Source organism: Mobula birostris, chromosome 5 (genome assembly GCF_030028105.1).
Source record: "Mobula birostris isolate sMobBir1 chromosome 5, sMobBir1.hap1, whole genome shotgun sequence".
NCBI lineage: Eukaryota > Metazoa > Chordata > Chondrichthyes > Myliobatiformes > Myliobatidae > Mobula > Mobula birostris.
The window spans coordinates 26476943-26499969 of NC_092374.1; the positions used below are offsets into that span (position 1 = coordinate 26476943).

Consider the following 23027-nt stretch of genomic DNA (forward strand, 5'->3'; position numbering starts at 1 on the left):
TACAAACTTAGCTTGGCAACAGAATGTTTGGAGCCAAGCCATTTCGGGAAGAAATGCCAAATTACACAGTAGCATACCATCCCCCTAACTGAGATGGTAATACGCTATAAAGTCTGTGTATAGAAAGCTCTCCCCAACTGCGGTCACTCTTGGCAGACTGGTTGTATAGCCGTCGCAACTGAGGCATTTAAATAATCAAGCTGGTATCAACTGGGCTGAGGAAGATTCCCAGGCCTGTGATGACTATCCCAGCAGGGGCCTCCTGCAAAGTCAGAACAATGTGTAATGTGAGCAGAGGAAGTGGGCAGCCTAATGGATTTAATGGTCATTAGGTACACGATGTTCCAAGTGCTCTAATCAGCTCTGCTACAATCTGCAAAATGGGCATGAAGGAACATCTGCTCTGCTGAATGGGGTTTTGCCAAGTGGGAAGTGTGTGTTCTTGTTCAAAGGACCATTGTAGTGTTACTGAAATGATGCAGCAAGCATGCTCATGCACTAAACAAAAGATCTCCTTACAAGTTCCCATTGCTAAGTAAATAGAAGTCTGTTTTCTTACATAGCACACACTGGCAAAGTACCAGGTCTATGACATTCTTAACCCTCCCCTTCCTGGCTCAGTACCACAGTACCATCAAAGGACATAAATTAATTATTGACATTCCTATCTCAAGAGATGTGGCAAGGAAGCAGGCCAATCAGCCCACCGAGTCATAGAGTTCTAGATAAGTACAACACAGAAACAGGCCCTTCAACCCATCTAGACTGCGCTGAAACATTTAAAAACTCTTTCCTTTCATCACTGTTTTTTTTTCAAAAGTAAAAGTTGGATGAATGTCATTGGAAGCAGTCTCTGAGATGGTACACTGAGCCAAATTTTGCCAAAGAGTTTAATGAAAGTCAGAGGAGGTGCCAAGCTTTTCCTTGCAGTTATGAGTCTAATCAGAGCTTCAGTGGCCAGGACTCTGTATCATCTCTGAAAGGTTACCTGGAAATGTTTCAGAAAATGGAATAGTACTATTCACTGTGTCCTGGGCGAAGCATGGTAGATGCTAGATAGAAAGATGCATGTATGCGTTCACACTCACATGTACACGCACGGTGTCTCTGTCACCTGTCAAGTGAAGTGAATTATCCTTTTCATATTCCCAAGTCAGCTAATCCTAGAGGAACCGGAGAAAGGAGCTGCCATGTTCAAGGGAATGGGTTTTAGGGTGAGGGGAGATGGGAATTTTTTTTTAATGAATTAAGATGTGACTTGGAATTAAATAATTGGCAGTCTGATGGATGGACATTAAATAATAACTTTTATAATATCTCTGAAGGGCAAATGATGCAGTATATTTGAGAAAGAGTGGCACTATTGTGATAATTATTCAAGTGTCAAGACAAGCCCATTGGGTTGAATGACAGCTGATGCTGCTTTGTTCTATAAGTGAGCCTGTTATTAATTCACTTATTTTGATTTTTTTTTGCCACACGCTCATAATGGATTGACATTCAGGACTGGTGTAGATAGGAAATTATTGGGATCCAATGTGCACTTGCTGCTCTGAATCAGAATTTAAATTATCTGAGTGGAACTGGGATGAAACAGTGAGTCAGCATACCGGAAACTTCCTCTTTCATTCTAAGGCTCTTACCTATACAAGTCTGGAGCAAACTGACATTTTTTGTTATCTGTGTTCTCCCTTCCCTCCCCTCTCCTCCATCTGTTTCCCTTTCAGAGCAACCAGCCAACCACCAGAGCCAGCCCACGCTGCAGCCGCTGCCCCCTGTGCACAAGCAGCACCTGACCCAGCAGCAGCCTGCTGTCACCTCCCTCAACAGGAACTCACTGAGCCAGCGGAGGAACCAGAGTCCGGCCCCAGCGGCCGCCTTGCCCAGCGAGCTGCCCACCACGCCGGAATCTGTCCAGCTGCAGGACAGCTGGGTCCTGGGGAGCAATGTGCCACTGGAGACCAGGTACAATGCGTAAACCTAGCGCGCTAAAGAAAACTTCACTGCTCAGCACAAGGGAGCCTGTCATTGCAAACAGGACTAAATGGCAAAAATGCAACATTCTGATCAGGATTATTTTTAAGGCACAAGAGACTCTACAGATGCTGGAAATAACACACACAAAATGCTGGAGGATCTCAACAGGTCGGACAGCATCTACCTTTCCATAAATGCTGCCTGATCTGCTGAGTTCCTCCAGCATTTTTTTTGTGTTACTCCGTGTGTTAAGGCTCCAGCCTTTTAGCTGAGATTTTGTGAGAACCTACTGGCTCTTCCACTGCTATTCCGAATAGACTTCCCTGTCTGCAGGGGCTAGGTGCCACGTCCAGTTTTTTTTCTCGCAATTCCAATGCTACACCAGGAGAATTAGATTTAATTTGTCAATACAGGTAGTAGGTGTGTTCAAAGGCTCCCTTCTTTACAGACCAGATGTACGCCAGTGCTGCCCTGTGATTGGAGCATTGTGAAATGGATCACCAATCTTGTGATAGGATTTACTTTTTTACACTTCTCTATTGTGTAGTAAAATAATAAAAACATATTGAAGGTATTCAGCTGCTCAAGCTTGTTCCACCATTCAATTAGATTTTGGTTCAACTGTACATTTGCCTTCCTTGGTTCAAGATGCCTTAATTCAGTTGCCCAACAGAATTGCCAATCCCAATTTAATTAAGTTTATATCACAAAGTTATTTCCATACATCCACAAGGGATAGATTCCTGCAATGGCACTTTTTGTATTATAGCCTTTTATGGTTGTCAGTGAACATTATAGTCACATAATTACGCAGAAAATGACAAGGCTGGGAATTTATTTTATCTCAGTTCTGCTGAGTGCTGTTTAATAATTACATATTCATGACTGCTTGTCCTATCTCATCAGTCTTTTCAAGATGAATCTTTCTGATTATACTCAATGAGGTAGGTCATGAAAATGAAAGAGGTAGGAAGGTCAATCCCCAGTGAAGTATTAGGATGTAAAGCGCCTTGATAAAGCTGGTGGCAATCCCTGCTCTTGTTCAAAAAGAAGTTGAGTCATTTTGTTGAAAAATTGGTTTACAGCCGTGCATTTGAACAATAACAAGATTCAGTCACAGTCAACACAGTAGCTTGAAAGCAGACTGTTTGCAATAAGCACACACACAAAATGCTAGAGGAACTCAGCAAGCCAGGCAGTATCTATTGAAAAGAGTGAACAGTTGATGTTTTGGGCCAAGATCCTTCATCAGGTCTGGAAAAAAGGACGAGAAGTTAATGGGAAGGGAGGAAGAACTACAAGGTGGTTGGTGACGGGTGAAACCAGGTTAGGGGAAACCAAAGCGCTGGGAAGCTGGCTGGTGAAAGAGATGAAGGGCTGGAGAAGGGGGAATCTGATAGGAGAGAGTAGAAGACCATGGAAGAAAGAGAAGGGGAGGAGCACAAGGAGGTAAGGTGACAGAGGGAAGTGGGAATGGGGAACGGTGAAGGGAGGGGTGCAGTTACCAGAAGTTCGAGAAATCAATGTTCATGCCATCAGGTCGGAGGTTACCCCAACGGAATATAAGGTATTGCTCCTCCAACCTGACTGTGGTCTCATCGTGTCGGTGGAGGAGACAGACGATGGACTGACATGTCAGAACGGGGATGGGAAGTAGAATGGAATTTTACTATTTGCAAATAGGAAAAAAATGAGCTAACTTAAACTGGATGTAATTTATGGCCAGCTTGGATGTAAGTCTGGGCCAGTCTAGGATAGTGAGCTGCACATAATATAGAGCCAGTGCTGAATATTGTTCAGTACATAATAACATATAGGGCCAGCTGAAATATCGGACTTAAAAGGGGTTCTGCAATGAACCGAATGCCAGTATTTTGTGGCTGAAGTTGTACCCAGCTGCTGTTAGAATTCCGGCCATTTAATACAGAACAGACTTTCCAAATAAGCTTCTCATTCTGCAATGTTGTCAGCCCCTGACAGAATCTAGGCAGAATCAGTTCATATTCCAGATCAGATGCTGAGCTTTTGAGATGGGTTGATTTTAAGATTTCCGGATTACTTTTGGATTTATTACTTATCCTCCTTTCGCTAGCCCCATCCACCACCCCTCTCACCAAATGTGCTTCGCATAATTTCTTTTGCCTGACAATGAGGCATGGTTCTCTGGGTTCACCATCGTCAAGAAGCTCACATCCTCAGTCTCATATACACACACACACACACACACACACACACACACACACACACACACACACACACACACACACACACACACACAAACAGACACATTTCTTTTTGCCTTTTGTGTTCTCTTTCTCTCTCTCCCCCTCCCTCTCTCCTCTCCCTCCCGCTCTCTCTCTCCCTTCCTTCTCTCTCTCTCCCTCTCTCTCTTCCCCCTCCCCCTCCCCCTGCCCCTCCCCCTCTCTCCCTCTCCCTCTCCCTCTCGCTCTCTCTCTTTCTCCCTCTCTCCCCCTCACCCTCTCCCTCTCCTTCCCTCCTCCCCAACACACATCGACTCCCCAATCACTTTCTTTCCTTCGCCACCACATAATCCTGTCATCAATTACATAGCCTCTCTTTCGATATTGCCATCCATAATATGCCCAAGATTTTCCTGCACCGCACCAAGCACCATATTTCCTCGGTCACTTTTAAGAACACGCTGCAATTTTTTAAGCCTATTCACTGAAGCATTTTGAACACCTGTGACAATAATTGATTTCCTGTAAAAGCCCTGAAAGATGCTCTTCAGGGTATTTATTTCAACTTAATAACTTGTATTAAATAATCCCCAGGGTAGAAGATAAAACAACAAAATCAGCCAAAGATGTCTAATTCGTGGTGTAGCGCACTTGATGTTTGCATTCACAAATATAAATATTCCTTTTCAAACCCAAATTCCACCCCACCAACTTTGCCATTGTGTATCCAACTTAGTCATTTTTAATGGCCAAGCACAAAAGGGGAACGCTTAACTTGACTAGAAGGGCTGAGATGGCCTGTATCCGTGCTGTAATTGTTATATGGTTAACCTGACCCATGCAAGATGCATGCAGAATGGTGTAGATAGAAAATTTCTTTAAAGCAGCCTGTCACTTTCACAAAATCCTTTTGAGATCTGTGGACCATCCATGAGGGGACATTGATTTAGATTGGAACTTAGAAGAATGAGAATATGATGTCATTGAGATGAGAAGGACCTACCAGTATTACATCATGCTATTTGATGTTGTGCATAATGCAAAGGGGTCATAGGAGAAAGGGCCAGCCATTTTAGGACTGAGATAAGGAAAGTGGATGCTCAATTTTAAAATGTTCAACCACTTCTTCCATCTTTTTATTAGCAACCCACCAGCCTCCCACGTTACAGGTTTCTTTCATCAGCTTTATTTTTCAGATGCAGTGAGGAAGTAGAGACCAGACAGTAATAAGCAGTGCTGTATGCAAGCCCATTGCATTCCTCTCTTAGTTTGGTACTCCTTCCCTCATAGACTCACATGAGCAACAGCCATTCCACTTTATACATGTAAATATAAGGATGATGCATCTGGCAGATTGAGGATACAATACGGTGGACAGAATATTAAATACTCAGTTCAGTGATCAGCTGATTTATTGGTTTACACTGAACCCAGGCATTAAGTACCAATTTACTTTTCGAGAAGCAAATTTCAACGTACTCTATGAGCTCAACGAAATAATACTCACATTAATATGGCCAATTGATTATAGAATGTTTAGAATATTTTCTAACGATATTACTGCTTAGGGTTCAGAGGAGGGAATAGAATTATTTAGTAGTTCTGAAGTACAGTTATAATTTTTACAACAGCCAGATTTACACTCTCCACTCCATGTTGATAAATACAGTACTGTGCAAAAGTCTTAGGCACCTTACCTATATGTATATATATTTGTGCTGAAGATTTTTGCACAGTAATATACTTAATCAAACTTCAGTACATCTACAGTATAACATTCAGGTCAATAAATTCCACCTTCCAGTCACTTTGAGTGAGAAAGTCATCTCCTGCCCACATAAGGTTACTAACATTTTCATGTGGCATTTTTATATGGAGTACTCATCCTCACTCCCAGTGAATGGAAATAAAGAAAATCATTCCTTGAATAACCTGTTTCATCTTCATTTTTAATAGCAGGTATATTCTATAATAGTCAGCACTCTTCTCTCACTTACTACTTGGTCAGTTAAAACAAAAAATTAATACAAATTGCTCATAGTACATTTTTTTTGTATTTTCAGCATTTGTTAATGACTGCTAAATCATCTTGTTGTCAGGGTGGCCTTTGGGATTGAGGATAACTTCCTTTCTCTCTGCTTTGTTGATTCAGAGGTGGCTGATGAGGTTAATCTGGGACCCGCTGGCTTTCCCAAAGATGGGGCAGGAGGTTCCAGACAGGGTGGGCAAGTAGGTGGCTTGTGAGGGTATGTGCAATCTCTCTGTGTGCCCAATTCATAGCCTCATTTTGAAAACCATCTGGAATGCTTCTTTTCCACTTTGAGTGGTGATGGGCCAGAAGTTCCCAGGAGTTAGTGGGGATGAAGCACTTTTTTTTCCAAGAAGACTTCGAAAATTCTTCTCTGTCTAGCTGGTAATCTAATTCTCTGACAGACCTGTTTCTTCCCCTCTTCTGTCAGGTTTCTGAAAGTTCCATGAACCCATGAACATTGCCCCACTTTCTCTCTCCTGCACAATGTATTCAATTTACTTTTTATTGTAATTTTTCATAATTTTTTTATGTCTTGTACTGTCCTGCTGCCAAAAAATCAACAGATTTCAAAACAGTGATAATAAACTCATTCTGATTCTCTGACTTTCCAGGAATCCTTCCCTCTCCGAACTTTACACCCAATCACTTGTCCTCCTCTGATTATGTGGCCAATCCTCAGTGTAGCTTGCCTCAAAACACCCCCCCCATCCCCTTTCTGACTCACAGCTAGGAGACCCCAGTCGCTCTCAAACCTCCTCACCTATCCTGACAATGCATCTGCTCATCTGATTGGATTTGTAGTTCTGCCAGAGCAGGCCTGGTGGAGCGTTTTTCCCAGTGGAAGGTTTTTAAATTCCTGTGGGCCTCACATATAGTCACCTGCTGTTGCCAAGGCCCTGACAGAAATCCATGCCCAGTGCCATTTTAACATGCTTTTTCAAATATTGAAGCAGTGTCTTCCGTAACCTCTAACTCCCTGGTAATTTCTTCACTGAGAATGCAGTGTTTGGTTCTGGGTTTACAACCAACTGAATGCTGAGAATGACAACATCTATATGTGAATTGAATAATTGGAAAATATACACTAGAAAACTAAGGAGGCAAATCAGGCCTAAGTTCCACTGGCACAATGCAGAAGTAAACTTGTATCAATTTTATTCTTTGGGAACTCTCCCAACTTGAACTTTGCTTCTGAAACTCTGCAATTATTACTGTCAGACCAGAATCAGGTTTATTGTCACTGACATGCAGTCCTGTGCAAAAGTCTTAAGCACATATATATATCTAGGGTGCCTAAGACTTTTGCACAGTACCGTATTTGTCAACGCAGAGCAGAGAACAAGTTTGTAAATCTGGCAGGAGCAAACGATGTTGGGAATAGTGAGGGTGGAGCGCCACACGAGGGGTGTGGTTCAGACAGCAGAGAAGGAGTGCCGGGGCCGTGGGGATGGGTGGTGTGGGTGCAGACACACCCGGCCCAGAGACACCAGGCAAGGTCATTTGATTCCAAACAATTGGTTTATTGATTGTTAGAAAATGTCTCTCTGGTGCTTCCCACTCCCTCCCCTCTCTCCTCCCATTTTTCCAACAATGACTCCCCTCTCGTTGCGCCCCTTCCCTCTGTCAGTCCACAATAGAAACCCATTCATCATCACTCACATATGTCATGAAATCCGATTTTTTTTTTGTGGCAGCAGTACAATGCAGTACATAAAATTACTACAGCATTGCACAAAAGTCCCAGGCACCCTGCCTAAGAATTTTGTTTAGTACTGTATGTCATGATTTATTTTTCGTTTTGTGGCAGCAATGCAGTCCAAGATATACAAATTACTATAAGTCACAAAAATAAATAAATGAAGAGCGTTAAAGAGGAATAGTGAGGTGGTGTTCATGGGTTCCTGAACCATTCAGAATTCTGGTGATGGAGAGGAAGAAGTTGTTCCTGAAGCATTGACTATGAGTCTTCAGGCTTGTGTTCCTTCTCTTCAGGGGTAGTAATAAGAAGAGGGCATGTCCCAGATATTGAGGGTCCTTAGTGCTGGATACCATCTTCTTGAGGCACTGCCATTGGTCATAAAGTAATACAGCACAGGAACACACCAACTGCCCAGAAACCTAGATAGTTCCATTTGACCAATATCCTCTAAACCAGGGGTTCCCAACAGTTTTTATGCCTCGGACCCTTAGAATTACAGAGGGACCTGAGGACACCAGGTTGGGAATGCCTGCCCTAAAACTTTCCTATCCAAGTACCTGTCCAAATATCGTTTACATCTTGTACCAGCTTCAGCCATTTCTTCCAGCAGTTCGTTGCATATGCACAACACCTCTGCATGAAGAAATTGCCTGTCACGTCCCTTTTAAGTACCTCCACTCTCACCTTAAGCCTGTGCCCTCTTGCCTTTTCCCAGTCCTAGAAAAAGACTGAGTGAGTTCAACCAGTCATGGCCCTTATGATCTTATACTCCTCTGTAAGGTCACCCTTCAGTCTCCTACACTCCAAGTAATAAAGTCCTAGCCTGCCCTCAAGTCTTAGCAACCTTCTTTGTATTCTTTCTATTGTCCTGATCCATAGAAGTTAATGACGTAAAATCTTTAGAGTCTTTGAATGGAAACTCCTACAAAAAGTTATGGATACAGCTCAGTCCATCACAGAAAAGTCCTCCCCACCATTGAGCACATCTACACGGAGTGTTGCCGCAGGAGAGCAACATCCATCATCAACTAGGGAAGGAGCAGTGTTGGATCTCCTGTTAGGGAATGAGACAGGGCAGGTGACGGAGGTATTTGTTGGGGAGCACTTCGGGTCCAGTGATCACAATACAATTAGTTTCAGTGTAATTATGGAGAAAGATAGGACTGGACCTAGGATTGAGATTTTTGATTAGAGAAAGGCTATCTTTGAGGAGATGCGAAAGGATTTAGAAGGAGTGGATTGGGAAAATTTGTTTTATGGGAAGGATGTAACAGAGAAATGGAGGTCACTTAAAGGTGAAATTTTGAGGGTTCAGAACCTTTATGTTCCCGTTAGGTTGAAAGGAAAGGTTAAAAGTTTGAGAAAGCCATGGTTTTCAAGAGATCTTAGAAACTTGGTTCAGAAAAAGAGAGAGATCTTCAATAAATATAGGCAGCTTGGAGTTAATGAGGTACTCGAGGAATATAAAGAATGTAAAAAGAATCTTAAGAAAGAAATTAGAAAAGCTAAAAGAAGATACGAGGCTGCTTTGGCAAGTAAGGTGAAAATAAATCCGAAGGGTTTCTACAGTTATGTTAGTGGCAAAAGGATAGTGAGGGATAAAATTGGTCCCTTGGAGAATCAGAGTGGACGGCTATGTGCGGAACCAAAAGAGATGGAAGAGATTTTGAACAATTTCTTTTCTTCGGTATTCACTAAGGAGAAGGATATTGAATTGTGTAAGGTAAAGGAAACAAGTAGGGTAGTTATGGAAAGTATAACAATTAAAGAAGAGGAAGTACTGGCACTTATAAGGAATATAAAAGTGGATAAGTCTCTGGGTCCGGACAAGATATTCCCTAGGACTTTGAGGGAAGTTAGTGTAGAAATAACAGGGGCTCTGACAGAAATATTTCAAATGTCATTAGAAACACGAATGGTGCCAGAGGATTGGCGTATTGCTCATGTGGTTCCATTGTTTAAAAAGGGTTCTAAGAGTAAAACTTGGAATTATCGGCCTGTGAGTTTGACGTCAGTGGTGGGTAAATTGATGGAAAGTATTCTTAGAGATGGTATATATAATTTTCTGGATAGACAGGGTCTGATTAGGAACAGTCAACATGGATTTGTGCGTGGAAGGTCATGTTTGACAAATCTTATTGAATTTTTTGATGAGGTTACTAAGAAAGTTGACGAGGGTAAAACGGTGGATGTTGTCTATATGGACTTCAGTAAGGCCTTTGACAACGTTCCACATGGAAGGTTAGTTAGGAAGGTTCAATCGTTAGGCATTAATATGGAAGTAGTAAAATGGATTCAGCAGTGGCTAGATGGGAGACGCTAGAGAGTAGTGGTGGATAACTGTGTGTCAGATTTGAGGACGGTGTGTAGCGGTGTGCCTCAAGGATCTGTACTGGGTCCAATGTTGTTTGTAATATATATTAATGATCTAGATAATGGGGTGGTAAATTGGATTAGTAAGTATGCAGATAATACTAAGATAGGTGGTGTTGTGGTTGATGAGGTAGGTTTTCAAAACTTGCAGAGAGATTTAGGACAGTTGGAAGAGTGGGCTGAAAGATGGCAGATGGAGTTTAATGCTGAAAAATGTGAGTTGCTACATTTTGGTAGAACTAATCAAAATAGGACATACATGGTAAACGGTAGGGCATTAAAGAATGCTTTAGAACAGAGGGATCTAAGAATAATGGTGCATAGTCCCCTGAAGGTGGAATCTCATGTAGATAGGGTGGTGAAGAAAGCTTTTGGTTTGCTGGCCTTTATTAATCAGAGCATTGAGTATAGGAGTTGGGATGTAATGTTGAATTTGTATAAGGCATTGGTAAGGCCAAATCTGGAGTATTGTGTACAGTTCTGGTCCCGAATTATAGGAAGGATCTCAATAAAATTGAGAGAGTACAGAGGAGGCTTACTAAAATGTTGCTTGGGTTTCATCTCCTAAGTTACAGAGAAAGGTTGAACAAGTTAGGTCTTTATTCTTTGGAGTGTAAAAGGTTGAGGGGAGACTTGATAGAGGTGTTTAAAATTATGAGGGGGATTGACAGAGTTGACGTGGTTAGACTTTTTCCATTGAGAGTGGGGAAGATTCAAACAAGAGGGCATGGGTTGAGAATTAGAGGACAAAAGTTTAGGGGTAAACTTCTTTACTCATAGAGTGGCAGCTGTGTGGAACAAGCTTCCAGCAGAAGTGGTTGAGGCAGGTTCGATGTTGTCGTTTAAAGTTAAATTGGATAGATATATGGACAGGAAAGGAATGGAGGGTTATGGGCTGAGTACAGGTCGGTGGGAATAGGATAGGGTAAGAGTTCGGCACGGACTAGAAGGGCCGAGATGGCTTGTTTCCGTGCTGTAATTGTTATATGGTTATATGGTTATATAAGGGCCCCCATCACCCAGGTCATGCTGTCATCAGGAAAAAGGTACAGGAGCCTCAGGATCACACAACCGGATTCAGCAAGTTCACTTGCCCTATTACTGAACTGTTCCCACAACCTATGGAATCATTTTCAAGTTTTCTTCATCTCCTGTTCTTGATATTTATTGCATATTGAAGGAAGTAAATCTACACTCAGTGGACACTTTATTAGGTACAGCTGTACACCTGCTGGTTAATGCAAGTATCTAATCAGCCAATCATGTGGCAGCAACTCAATGCATAAAAGTAGGTTCAGATTTTGTTCAGACTAAACATCAGAATGGGGAAAAAATGTTGTCTAAGTGACTTTGACCATAGAATACTTGTTGGTGCCAGACAGGGTGGTTTGAGTATCTCAGAAACAGCTGATCTCCTGAGATGTTCACACACAACAGTCTCAAACATAGAGTGAGCAGCAGTTCTGTGTGTGAAAACACCTTGTTACTGAGAGAGGTCAGAGAGAGGAAGGTGACAGTAACTCAAATAACCATACATTACAACAGTGGTGTGCAGAAGATCATCTCTGAATGCACAGTGCATCAAATCTTGAAGTGGATGTGCTAAAGCAGCAGAAGACCACAAACATACACTCAGTGGCCGCTTTATTACATATAGGAGCTACCGAATAAAGTGGCCACTAAGTACTCTAATCATGATTTTATATATATACAAAAATTCAAATGGAAATTTATTATCAAAATACTTGTATGTCATCATATACTACCCTGAAATTCATTTTCTTGCTGGAATTTACAGGAAAAAAGAAATACAATGGAATTTAATGGAAAACTATACATAAACAGATAAAGACTCCCAAACAACTACTGTTCAAAAGAAGTCATACTATGCAAACAAAAATAATGCTGGAAACATGAATTGTAAAGAGTCCTTGAAAGTGAGTCTGTAGGTCACAGAATCAGTTCTGGATTAGTGGTAAATGAAGTTATCCACAGTGGTTCAAGAAACTTATGTCTGTAGGGTAGTTACTGTTCCTGAACCTAGTATTGTGGGTCCTAAGACTTCTCTGTCGCCTGTCCAATGGTAGGAGCAAGAAGAAGTCGTATACACACAGGTGCAGTCAGATGAACATGCATGCATACACGTTCATGCAAGTACAGACAGTACTGTGAAAATATCTCAGGCACATATATATATCTAGAGTAGCTAAGACTTTTGCACTCTACTATAGTAATTTTATGTATTGCACTGTACTGCTGCCACAGAAAATCAAAAATCATGATGTATAAGAGTGATGATAAAGCTAATTCTGATGTAAAGACCATAAAATATAGGAGCAGAAGTAGGCCATTCAGCCCATCGAGTCTGCTCCACCATTCAATCATTGGCTGATCCAATTATTCCAGTCATCCCCACTCCCCTGCCTTTTCTCCATACCCATTGATGCTCTGGCTAATCAAGAACCTGTCTATCTCTGCCTTAAATGCACCCAATGACTTGGCCTCTACAGGCACTCGTGGCAACAAATTCCACAGATTTACCACCCTCTAACTAAAATAATTTCTCTGCATCTCCGTTCTAAATGGATGCCTTCAATCCTGAAGTCGTGCCCTCTTGCCCTAGACTCCCCTAGCATGGAAAATAACTTTGACGTGTCTAATCTGTTCAGCCCTTTTAACATTCGGAATGTTTCTCTGAGATCCCCCTCATTCTCCTGAACTCCAGGGAATACAGCCCAAGAGCTGCCAGACATTCCTCATACGGTAACCCTTTCATTCCTGGAATCATTCTTGGGAACCTTCTCTGAACCCTGTCCAATGTCAGTATATCCTTTCTAAAATAAGGAGCCCAAAACTGCACACAATACTCCAAGTGTGGTCTCACGAGTGTGTTATTGAGCCTCAACATCACATCCCTACTCTTATATTGTGTGTGTATGTGTGTGTGTGCCCTTAACTCCGGGTGGAGTCGTTGGGGTGCCATCATGACAAACTTTTAGTATACTCATCGTACGGCATGTCTTGGGCATCTGAAATCTGGTGGAGCCCATCCCTCTCCGTTTTTTTAATATGGGTCTCTATGGGTCTCTGTTGTGGACTGTGAGTGGAAAGGGAGCAGGGAGCGGGGAATCATCATTGGGAAAAGGGGAAGAGAGAGGGGAGGAAGTGGGAAGCACCAGGGAGAAATTCTGTAATGATCTATAGACCAACAGTTTGAAATTAAATGACCTTGCCTGGTGTCTCAGCGCTAGGTGTGTCTGCAACTGTGCCATGCCCCTCCCCCAGCATTCCTTCTCTGCCACCTACCCACACCTCTCCCATGGTGCTCCACACTCACCATTATCAACAACTTTTGCTCGGGCCAGATTTACAAGATTCCTGTCCCCTCCCCTTAACCGATACAGTATTGTGCAAAAGTCTGGGGCATCCAAGCTATATATAGGTGTCTAAGACTTTTGCACAGTACTGTATAATAAACGCGCACTCCTACACCCATGCACTCATATAGAGCTATTTGAAAGTGGTTTAACAGCCATTTCTGGGGATGTAGTCATGTTCAATATATCTTGGTGAGCTTTACTGTCAGAAATGCCTAAAACTGTTAATGTCGGAGATATTCGAACCTACTGCCTCTCCCTTCCAGAATATAGGTGTTATAATGGCTCTGCACCTATCACATGATACATATTGTAAAGGCAGAATAGCTGTATGCTATTAGATTAGATTAGATTATGAGGACATGCAATCCTATACTATTGTCATTTAGTAATGCATGCATTAAGAAATGATACAATATTCCTCTGGTGTGATATCACAAAACACAGGACAGACCAAGACTGAAAAAACTAACAAAACCACATAATTATAACATATAGTTACAACAGTGCAATGATACCATAATTTGATGAAGAACAGTCCATGGCACAGTAAAAAAGTTCAAAGTCTCTCAAATGTCCTACATCTCACACAGATGGGAGAAGAAAGAAAACTCTCCCTGCTATGCCCGACCACAGTCCGACTCTGAGTCGTCCGAAAACTTCGAGCCTCCGATCAGCCCTCCAACACCGAGTACTGAGCACCATCTCTATCCGAACGATTCGACCTCAGTCTCAGTCGCCAGCAGCAGGCAAAGCTGGGGATTTTGAGGCCTTCCCTCCGGAAGATTCTCGATCGCGCAGTAACAACGGCAGCGAACCGGCGTTTCAGAAATTTCTCCAGATGTTCCTGTGTGCTTTCACGTCTGTCTCTATTATGTTGTGCCATAAATTACACTCATTCTCACTTAATATATCGCTTTTAATCACCATGTCAAGTTTTGGTTTGTGAGCATCCTGGAACATATCATAACAACACTGGCATTTTAGTAAACACAGCCTTTTTAAGTGATTAAGGAGGAAGATCCACATAATAATTCCAAATGATTATCAAAAAGTTTTTGGATAACTAGCTAAACAATGGTCCTTCATTCTATAAATAATGGAGTTAATTTTGATGGAATTAAAAGATGCCTTCAGCACTGTTCAGAGGAGAAGGAGTTCTCTGTGGCATCCTGGTCATTATTTGTCCATAAAACATCAGCAAAATGCTTCTTGCAGATCAGCTGCTGTGTTTCCAACATCACTCCATTGACTACCCAAAACAAAAAGGCTTTTCATTGCCCTGGAAGCCACAATGCAAAAGGCTTTCTCATCAAAACTAGAAAGTTAGGGTGGTAGTAACTCACTTTTTGCAAATTCACTTTCTGGTGTCCTTCACTCTAGTTGCTATCTCTTTTCCATTAGACCATAAGACACAGGAGCAAAATTAGGCCACTCAGCCCATCAAGTCTGCCCCACCATTTGATAGTGGCTAATTTATTATCGCTCTCAACCCCACTCTCCTGCCTTCTTCCTGTAACCTTTGGTTCCCTTACTAATTAAGAACCTATCAGTCTCCACTTTAAATATAACCAATTACTTGGTCTCTACAGTAATCTATGGCAATGAATTCCACACATTCACCACCATCTGACGTTCTTCTATTCTGAGGCTGTTCCCTCTGCTCCCCCACCAAAGGAAACATCCTCTCCATGTAAACTCTAACTAGACCCTTTCAATATTCAATAGGTTTCAATGATATCACCACCCTCATTCTTCTGAACTCCAGCAAGTACAGTCCCAGAGCCATCAAACAATCTTCATGTGTTAACCCTTTGTTTCCTGAGGTCATTCTCAAGAACTTCCTCTGGACACTCTGCAAAGCAAGTGCATCATTTTTTAGATTAGGGACCCAAAATGGCTCACAATATTCCTACTGCGGTCTGACCAATGCCTTATGAAGCCTTAGAATTACATCCTTTCTTTTATATTCTAGTCCTTTCAAGTCCTTTTAGGATGACTAATTCTGACTTTGCTGAGTGATGTATTCTAAATTTGTTATGTTTAGGCCCGCAGGGACCTCCTAGTGTTTGCATGTATGTATGCTAGTGCTTTAGAAGCCTGGGTTATCCATTCAAGTAAACTTGTAACTTCTTCTCACCACCTTCTTCTCAAGACAATTAGAGATAGCCAATAAGTGCACCCTTGCCATATCCTGAGGATCAACCTGAGACCAATATATTCCAATAACTCCCGCTAAGAAGTAGCACAAGGAAATGAAGCAAGACCCCTCTCAATAAACAACTTGGCTTTTTTTCCCATGCTTCATGAATCAGTCATGCTTTTAAATCAGCCTGAGGATTCCATTGACTACAGTTTTGATGAACTGGACAGATAGTTGATTGGACACTGACTGCAGTGTTAGAGGAGAAATTATTCAACCACAGTTTGTTTTTAGTATTTTTGACAGATTGTCTGCACTGTACATCTGATCAGTTTTCAAATACTCATTTATACGGAATGCTTTACAGTATTTTTATATTGAGGAAGACATCACACAAGACTCTTGCTATTTAGTTACTGACCTAGTTGCCACTGTTGGTTGGAGGTTGTTGTGGTCGGTGAGGCAATCTCAATTAGTATCGATTTATTTCAATACCTAGAGATTTCAGATGTCCCACATCATTAGAAGTACCTTTGCACAGTGTTATGCTCCTGGGAGACATGTGTCCAATTTCCTCAGAGGTACTTTTGCTTTGTGAGGTGCTCCGTGCCAAGGGATGTAGCGTTTCCTCAGGTGTGCTTTTACTTCACATGGCACTCCTCAGCAAATAAAGCACGTACCCTTCCAAGCACCTCAGGCTTCAAGCTTGAAAACCTTGCCATGTTTCCTGCACTTCCCGTGTGTTGCACGTGTCCTGAATTGGATTTATTTTGACAGGTCTTATCTTGAGCACATAAGATCAATGCTGACATTCTTAAGAAGTTCACAATTTCCTTCAGGTTGAGTATAAGAATTGCATGATCACTATTTAAAATAAGATGGTTGCCCATTTAAGACAGAGATGAGGCATAATTTTTTTTTCTTTCAGAGGGTCATGAGTCTGTGGATCTCTTCCTCTGAGGGCAGTCTGTGAATATTCCTGAATAGTAAGAAAGTGTAAGGTTACTGGGGAAGGCAGGAGTACAGAGTTAAAGTTGCAAAAATTTATCACTGTGTATTTCCATATGACAGAAAAAGGTGCTGTTTGGCCCCTGTAGAATTGGCCAGCTCTCAAATCAATCTTGGTTCTCCACATATGTCCGCATAACCTACTTCCTTTCACAGATGTATCACTTCCAAGTAATTCTCCTGCTCACCGGCACTCGGGGTAACACTTCGCAGTTGTCAATTAACCTATCTCAAGGATTTAGAGAAAACCAGTGATTGTGAGGGAAACCCACCCTGTCGTAGGGAGAATATGTAAAAACTTCACAGACGGCACCAGAGGCTAGTAGCGTAATCACAAACACGAGAACATGCGCAGGTGCTGGAAATCCAAAACGACACATCCTAATAAATGCCGAAGAAGGGTCTTAGCCCAAAACTTTGACTGTTTACTCTGTTCCACGGATGCTACTTGCCTGCTGAGTTCCTCCTGAATTTCTTGTGTGTATTGTTAGTGGTGTAATACTGCCTGTGTGATCCAGTGAGCTAGTCTTATTGAATGATAACCTTAAAGGACACAGTAGCCTGCTCTTAGTTCATATGTTGGTATGTGCGATCATTAGCTTGTCCTTTGGTGATGATGTCATTTGACATTGTGTACTGAGTAAGTCTTCAGCATCAGGATGTGAAGGCTATGTATGCCTGAAATAAGTGGCAAGCGTGTCCAGTAATGAGCTGATTGGAATTGTTTTTTTATTGACAGGATCAGGCCTGAAAATCATCTCCCTTTATCAATGATAACAGATTGACTCAACCAAGTGGAATTAGGTCCTTTGTGAATTTAGACATGTTGTGACACTGGATTGATCATCTTTCAGGGATGTTTTGTGCAAAGCAGAGAAATGGGCATTTGTTCATTTGACTGTGATGGTTAGAGCACGGTTAATGAAAGCTGAAGGATTTGCTTTGTGAATATGAATCAAACCTGAGCCAAAGAGCGCTTGATGCTGGCAACGTGCAAAAGGAAAAATAGGTTTCATTCCATGATGTCTGAGTGACCCTGAGAACAATCAACACTCAAAAATGATTCCAAGTCATTCAGTAATATAATAATAATAGAACAACCCTTTCAGCGAAGGTTTGACATCCTTTCTTCTCTTTCAGAATCAGAATCAGGTTTATTATCACTGATATATATGTCATAAAATGTGTTGTTTTGCAGCAGCAGTACAGCATAATACATAAAAACACACTATTGGTTAAAATAAAAAATCTAAAAATAATTAAGCTGTGCAAAAGAGAGCAAAATAAAGAGGTAATATTCATGGGTTCATGGAACATTCAGAAATCTGATGGAAGAAGCTGTTCCTGAAATGTTGAGTGTGTGTCTTCAGGCTCCTGTATCTTCTCTTTAATGGTAGCAGTGACAAGAAGGCATGACCGAGATGGTGAAAGACCTCAACGATGGATGCCGTCGTCTTGAGGCACTGCCTTTTGATGATGTCCTCAGTGCTGAGCAGGATAGTGGCCACGATGAAAGTGGCTAAGTCTACGTCTCTCTGCAGCTTTTTTTGATCCTGTGCATTAGAGCCACCCCGCCAGGTGGTGATGCAGCCAGTCAGAATGCTCTTCCCCTTGCACCTGTAGAAATTTGCTAGAGTCTCCGGTGACATACAAAATCTCCTCAAACTCCGAAAGAAGTGTAGCCACTGACGTGCCTCCTTCATGATTGCATCATTATGTTGAGCCCAGGTTAGATCCTTTGAGATGTTAATGCCCAGGAACTTAGAGCTGTTCTCCCTTTCCACTGCCAGTACCTCAACAAGGACTAGTTTGTGTTCTCCCGACTTCGCTTCCTGAAAGTCCACAATTAATTACAATATAAATTGTAATTGTACAAGAAGAAATGCTTCATATTCTGCCTTTAACATGCTGTGTGTGATATGAAGTATGAAGATAAAATTCAGTTCAAAAATGTACTTTTTGAAATCTAGACTACGCCTCTCCATTATACATGCATCAAACATTGCAGCTCAGCAAGTATACCCTGCATTTTCTCACGAGTGCAAATGAAGCACTTGTAGTCGTGTCTTTCTTTTTCAATATTTTTATTAATTTCTTACATAAAATAATACAGAGTACAGTAGGATATTTAATATATATCGATTACAATATATTGAAATCACAGAAGAAGTGTAATTACCCCAGATCCATAGAAATTTAAACATAATATTGAAAAGAGATCATTTTATTATACAAAAATATCTAAACCCACTACCAGAAGAAAAAGCTGTTTGGTTAAAAAAAAAGAAAAGGAAAAAATCCTTAACATATAGTAAAACATATTATTAGCCAACATCTGTGCTTAATAGCAAATCAAAGATTTTGAAAATAATTGAAAAAAGGTCCCCACAATGTTAAAAAATCTTGTCTAGGTTCAGAAATTGAACAGCGAATCTTCTCTAAATTTAATCAAGACATAGCATTATGTAACCAATGAGTATGGCGGAGTGGCAACCTTCCACTTCAGTAACAATGCCCTCCTGGCTATAAGAGAATTAAAGGCCAAAATATGCAGATCATGTATCTCCAAAGTAATATTATTTCCTCCAACAATACCAAATAAGGCAGTCAGAGGATTAGGTTTAAAATTTACTTTAAAAAACACCGAAAAAGTTTGAAATATTTCCTTCCAATATTTTTCAAGACTCGGACAAGTCCAAAACATATGGATTAGTGAAGCTTCTCCATTATTACATCTATCACAAAGGGGAGATATATCCGAATAAAAACGAGACAGCTTATCTTTACACATATGGGCTGTATGAACCACTTTAAATAGTAGGAGGGAATGACAGGCACGTAACGATGAAGTATTAACCAATTAAAAAATTTCATTCCAAGTGTCCTCAGAATTTGAAATCTGTAAATATTGTTCCCAAAGAATTTTAATTTTATCTAAAGGAATATTTCTCATTCCCAACAACATACCATCAATATTAGATATAGATGCATTATGGAAGGGTTTCAAATTGAAAATAATATCAAGGAAATTTTTATCTGGACTATTAGGAAATGTATGTACTTGAGAATGCAAAAAGTCTCTAATTTGCAAATATCGAAAAAAGTGAGTTCTCAGTAGGCTATACTTAACTGACAGTTGTTCAAATGAAGAGCGACTATCTCATGAAAACATTTAATACCCAATCTATTCCACTCTTTAAAAACTACATCAAACATAGAAAATTTAAAAAATAGAAGAAATGGGACTGGAAAGTGAAAAACTCAATAAACCAAAATATTTTCTAAATTGTACCCAAATCCTCAAAGTGTGTTTAACTACAAAATTATCAGTTAAATTACTTAAAGATAAAGGAATTGAGGATCTGAGAAGAGAAATGATAGAAAATTTATTAACAGAGTTAGTTTCTAAAGAAACCCAGACCAGACAGTCCTCTCGATTAATATAATATAGCCAAAACGTAAGATTCCGTATATTGACTGCCCAGTAATAAAACCTAAAATTGGGTAAGGCTAAACCTCCACTCTTTTTAGCTTTTTGAAGATGAACTTTATTTAATCAAGAAATTTTATTTTTCCATATATAAGAAGATATAATAGAATCCAAAGAATCAAAAAACTATTTAGGAATAAAAACAGGCATGGCCTGAAATAAGTATAAAAATTTAGGCAAAATATTCACTTTAATAGAATTGATTTGGCCAATCAACGATAAAGAGAGGGGTGACTAATTTGGTAGTGCCTTCCTAACATAATTCAGGTAAAGAAAATTTACTTTAAAAAGGAATTTATAATTCAAGTCAAGTCACTTTTTATTGTCATTTCGACCATAACTGCTAGTACAGTACACAGTAGAAACGAGACAATGTTTTTCAGGACCATGGTGCTACATGAAACAATACAAAAACTACGCTGAACTACGTAAAAGCAACACAAAAACTACACTAGACTACAGACCTACCCAGGACTGCATAAGGTGCAAAAAACAGTGCAAGCATTACAATAAATAATAAACAAGACAATAGGCACAGTAGAGGCAATAGGTTGGTGTCAGACCAGGCTCTGGAGTCTGATGGCTTGGGGGAAGAAACTGTAACATAGTCTGGTCGTGAGAGCCCAAATGCTTCGGTGCCTTTTGCCAGATGGCAGGAGGGAGAAGAGTTTGTATGAGGGGTGCCTGGGGTCCTTCATAATGCTGTTTACTTTACGGATGCAGCATGTGGTGTAAATGTCTGTGATGGCAGGAAGAGAGACCCCGATGATCTTCTCAGCTGACCTCACTATCCACTGCAGGGTCTTGCGATCCGAGGTGCTGCAATTTCCGAACCAGGCAGTGATGCAGCTGCTCAGGATGCTCTCAATACAACCTTTCTAGAATGTGGTGAGGAAGGGGAGTGGAAGATGGAGTTTTCTCAGCCTTCACAGAAAGTAGGGACACTGCTGGGCTTTCTTTGCTATGGAGCTGGTGTTGAGGGACCAGGTGAGATTCTTCGCCAGGTGAACACCAAGAAATTTGGTGCTCTTAATGATCTCTACGGAGGAGTTGTCGATGTTCAGCGGGGAGTGGTCACCTTACCCAATTCCTAGTAATTGTTACGCCCAAGTAAGTAAATTGATTTTAAAAGGAAGGTTGGTATTAACTAATACCAAATTATGCAAAGGAAAAAGTTCACTCTGATGCAAGTTAAGTTTATATCCTGAAAACTGACTAAAGCAGGAGAGTAAAGAAAGTAGAGAAGGTAAAGAAGACTCCATATTAGAAATGTAGAGCAAAAGGTCATCAGCATAAAGCGACACTTTGTGGGTAATACCCCTCCTTAAAATACCAGTGATATTAGGTTCCTGGAAAGCAATAGCTAAAGGTTCTAAGACCAAATCAAAAAGCAAAGGACTCAAAGGACAACCTTGTCTAGTTCCACGATGAAGTTTAAATGGTTTAGAGTACTGAGAGTTAGTAAGAACCTGAGCTAGGGAGATAAATAAAGTAATTTAATCCATTGAGTAAAATCGGGCCCAAAGTTAAATTTTTCTAAAGTTTTAAACAAATAATTCCATTCAACCCGATCAAAGGCTTTCTCAGCTTCTAAGGATATCATACATTCCGAAATCTCTTTAGAAGGAGAATAAATAACATTCAATAAACAACAAATATTAAAGTGGGAGTATCGATTTTTGATAAATCCAGTCTGATCATCAGAGATAATAGATGGCAAAATATTTTCAATCCTACGAGCTTAAAGTTTAGATAAAATTTTAATATCAACATTAAGTAAGGAAATAGGTCTATAAGAAGAGCATTCAATTGAGTCCTTATTCTTTTTAAGAATAAGCGAAATATAGGCTTCATCAAAAGATTGTGGCAACTTACCTAATTTAAAAGAATCAGAAAGGACTAAATATAAATGAGGTATGAGCAAAGAGGAAAAAGCCTTATAAAACTCTCCAGAAAATCCATCAGGACCCGGAGCCTTCCCCGAGTGCAAAGAGTGAACAACCTCAGCAAATCCCTCATAAGAAATAGGTTGATCCAACAATTTTCAAATATCATCAGAAAGTGTAGGAACGATTAATTGATCTAAAAAAGTATTCATTAGAGTATTATCTTTAGGAGGATCAGAACTAGTAGTCGTGCCTAACAGAGACTCACAGTTTGTTACTACATGACTGAAAAGGTGCTTGCCCTTCTGGTGGCCACAGACTGTCAGACCTGGGCTTTCACCAATGGAGACTTTGAGTTGGGGTTTAGTGAAGTAGGGGATAGTAATTACTTTGAGCATGTGACAACTGGCTGATCTCTAGTCAATAGCCAATTGTTGCTCATAAAACAGTTGCACTTAAGAAGAGAGTTGAATTGTTTTACACATGGATCATTGCTTCATATCTAATGCAATTTAACTGAAATCTTAAAATGGGAATGTTCCTTATTACAGCGCTATTTCTATTTTCACTCTACCCCTTCCATCTCCTCTTAGCACATAGAGTCTCTGCTAGGGCAGGATCTCCACGGAATCAAGTGACCTTGCTGACATAAATCAAACAGATTTTACTCACTCGAGAGTCGCTCTAGAGTGTGATGGTGGACTAGTTCTATGAGGGAGACATCACAGCCAAAAGTGGTACTCGCTTCACCACACCCGCTTTCAGTAACAACGTCCAGAGAGATGATCGCGCCCTTACAGCTTATGGGCCTTGAAGTCACTGCATCAATGGTGGCTCTGAC

At 40.7% G+C, this 23027-nt stretch overlaps 1 protein-coding gene across 11 annotated transcripts in view; it reads left to right on the forward strand.

Moving 5' to 3' along the window:
- The window catches only part of LOC140197572 (teneurin-3-like), a 2811066-nt gene that overhangs the window by 2528025 nt on the left and 260014 nt on the right, over nucleotides 1-23027 (forward strand). For all 11 annotated transcript variants that reach the window (XM_072257693.1, XM_072257692.1, XM_072257694.1 and 8 more), the window contains one exon: nucleotides 1728-1965. In XM_072257693.1, coding sequence (XP_072113794.1) covers nucleotides 1728-1965 — 238 coding nt within the window. The remainder of the gene's footprint in view (nucleotides 1-1727; nucleotides 1966-23027) is intronic.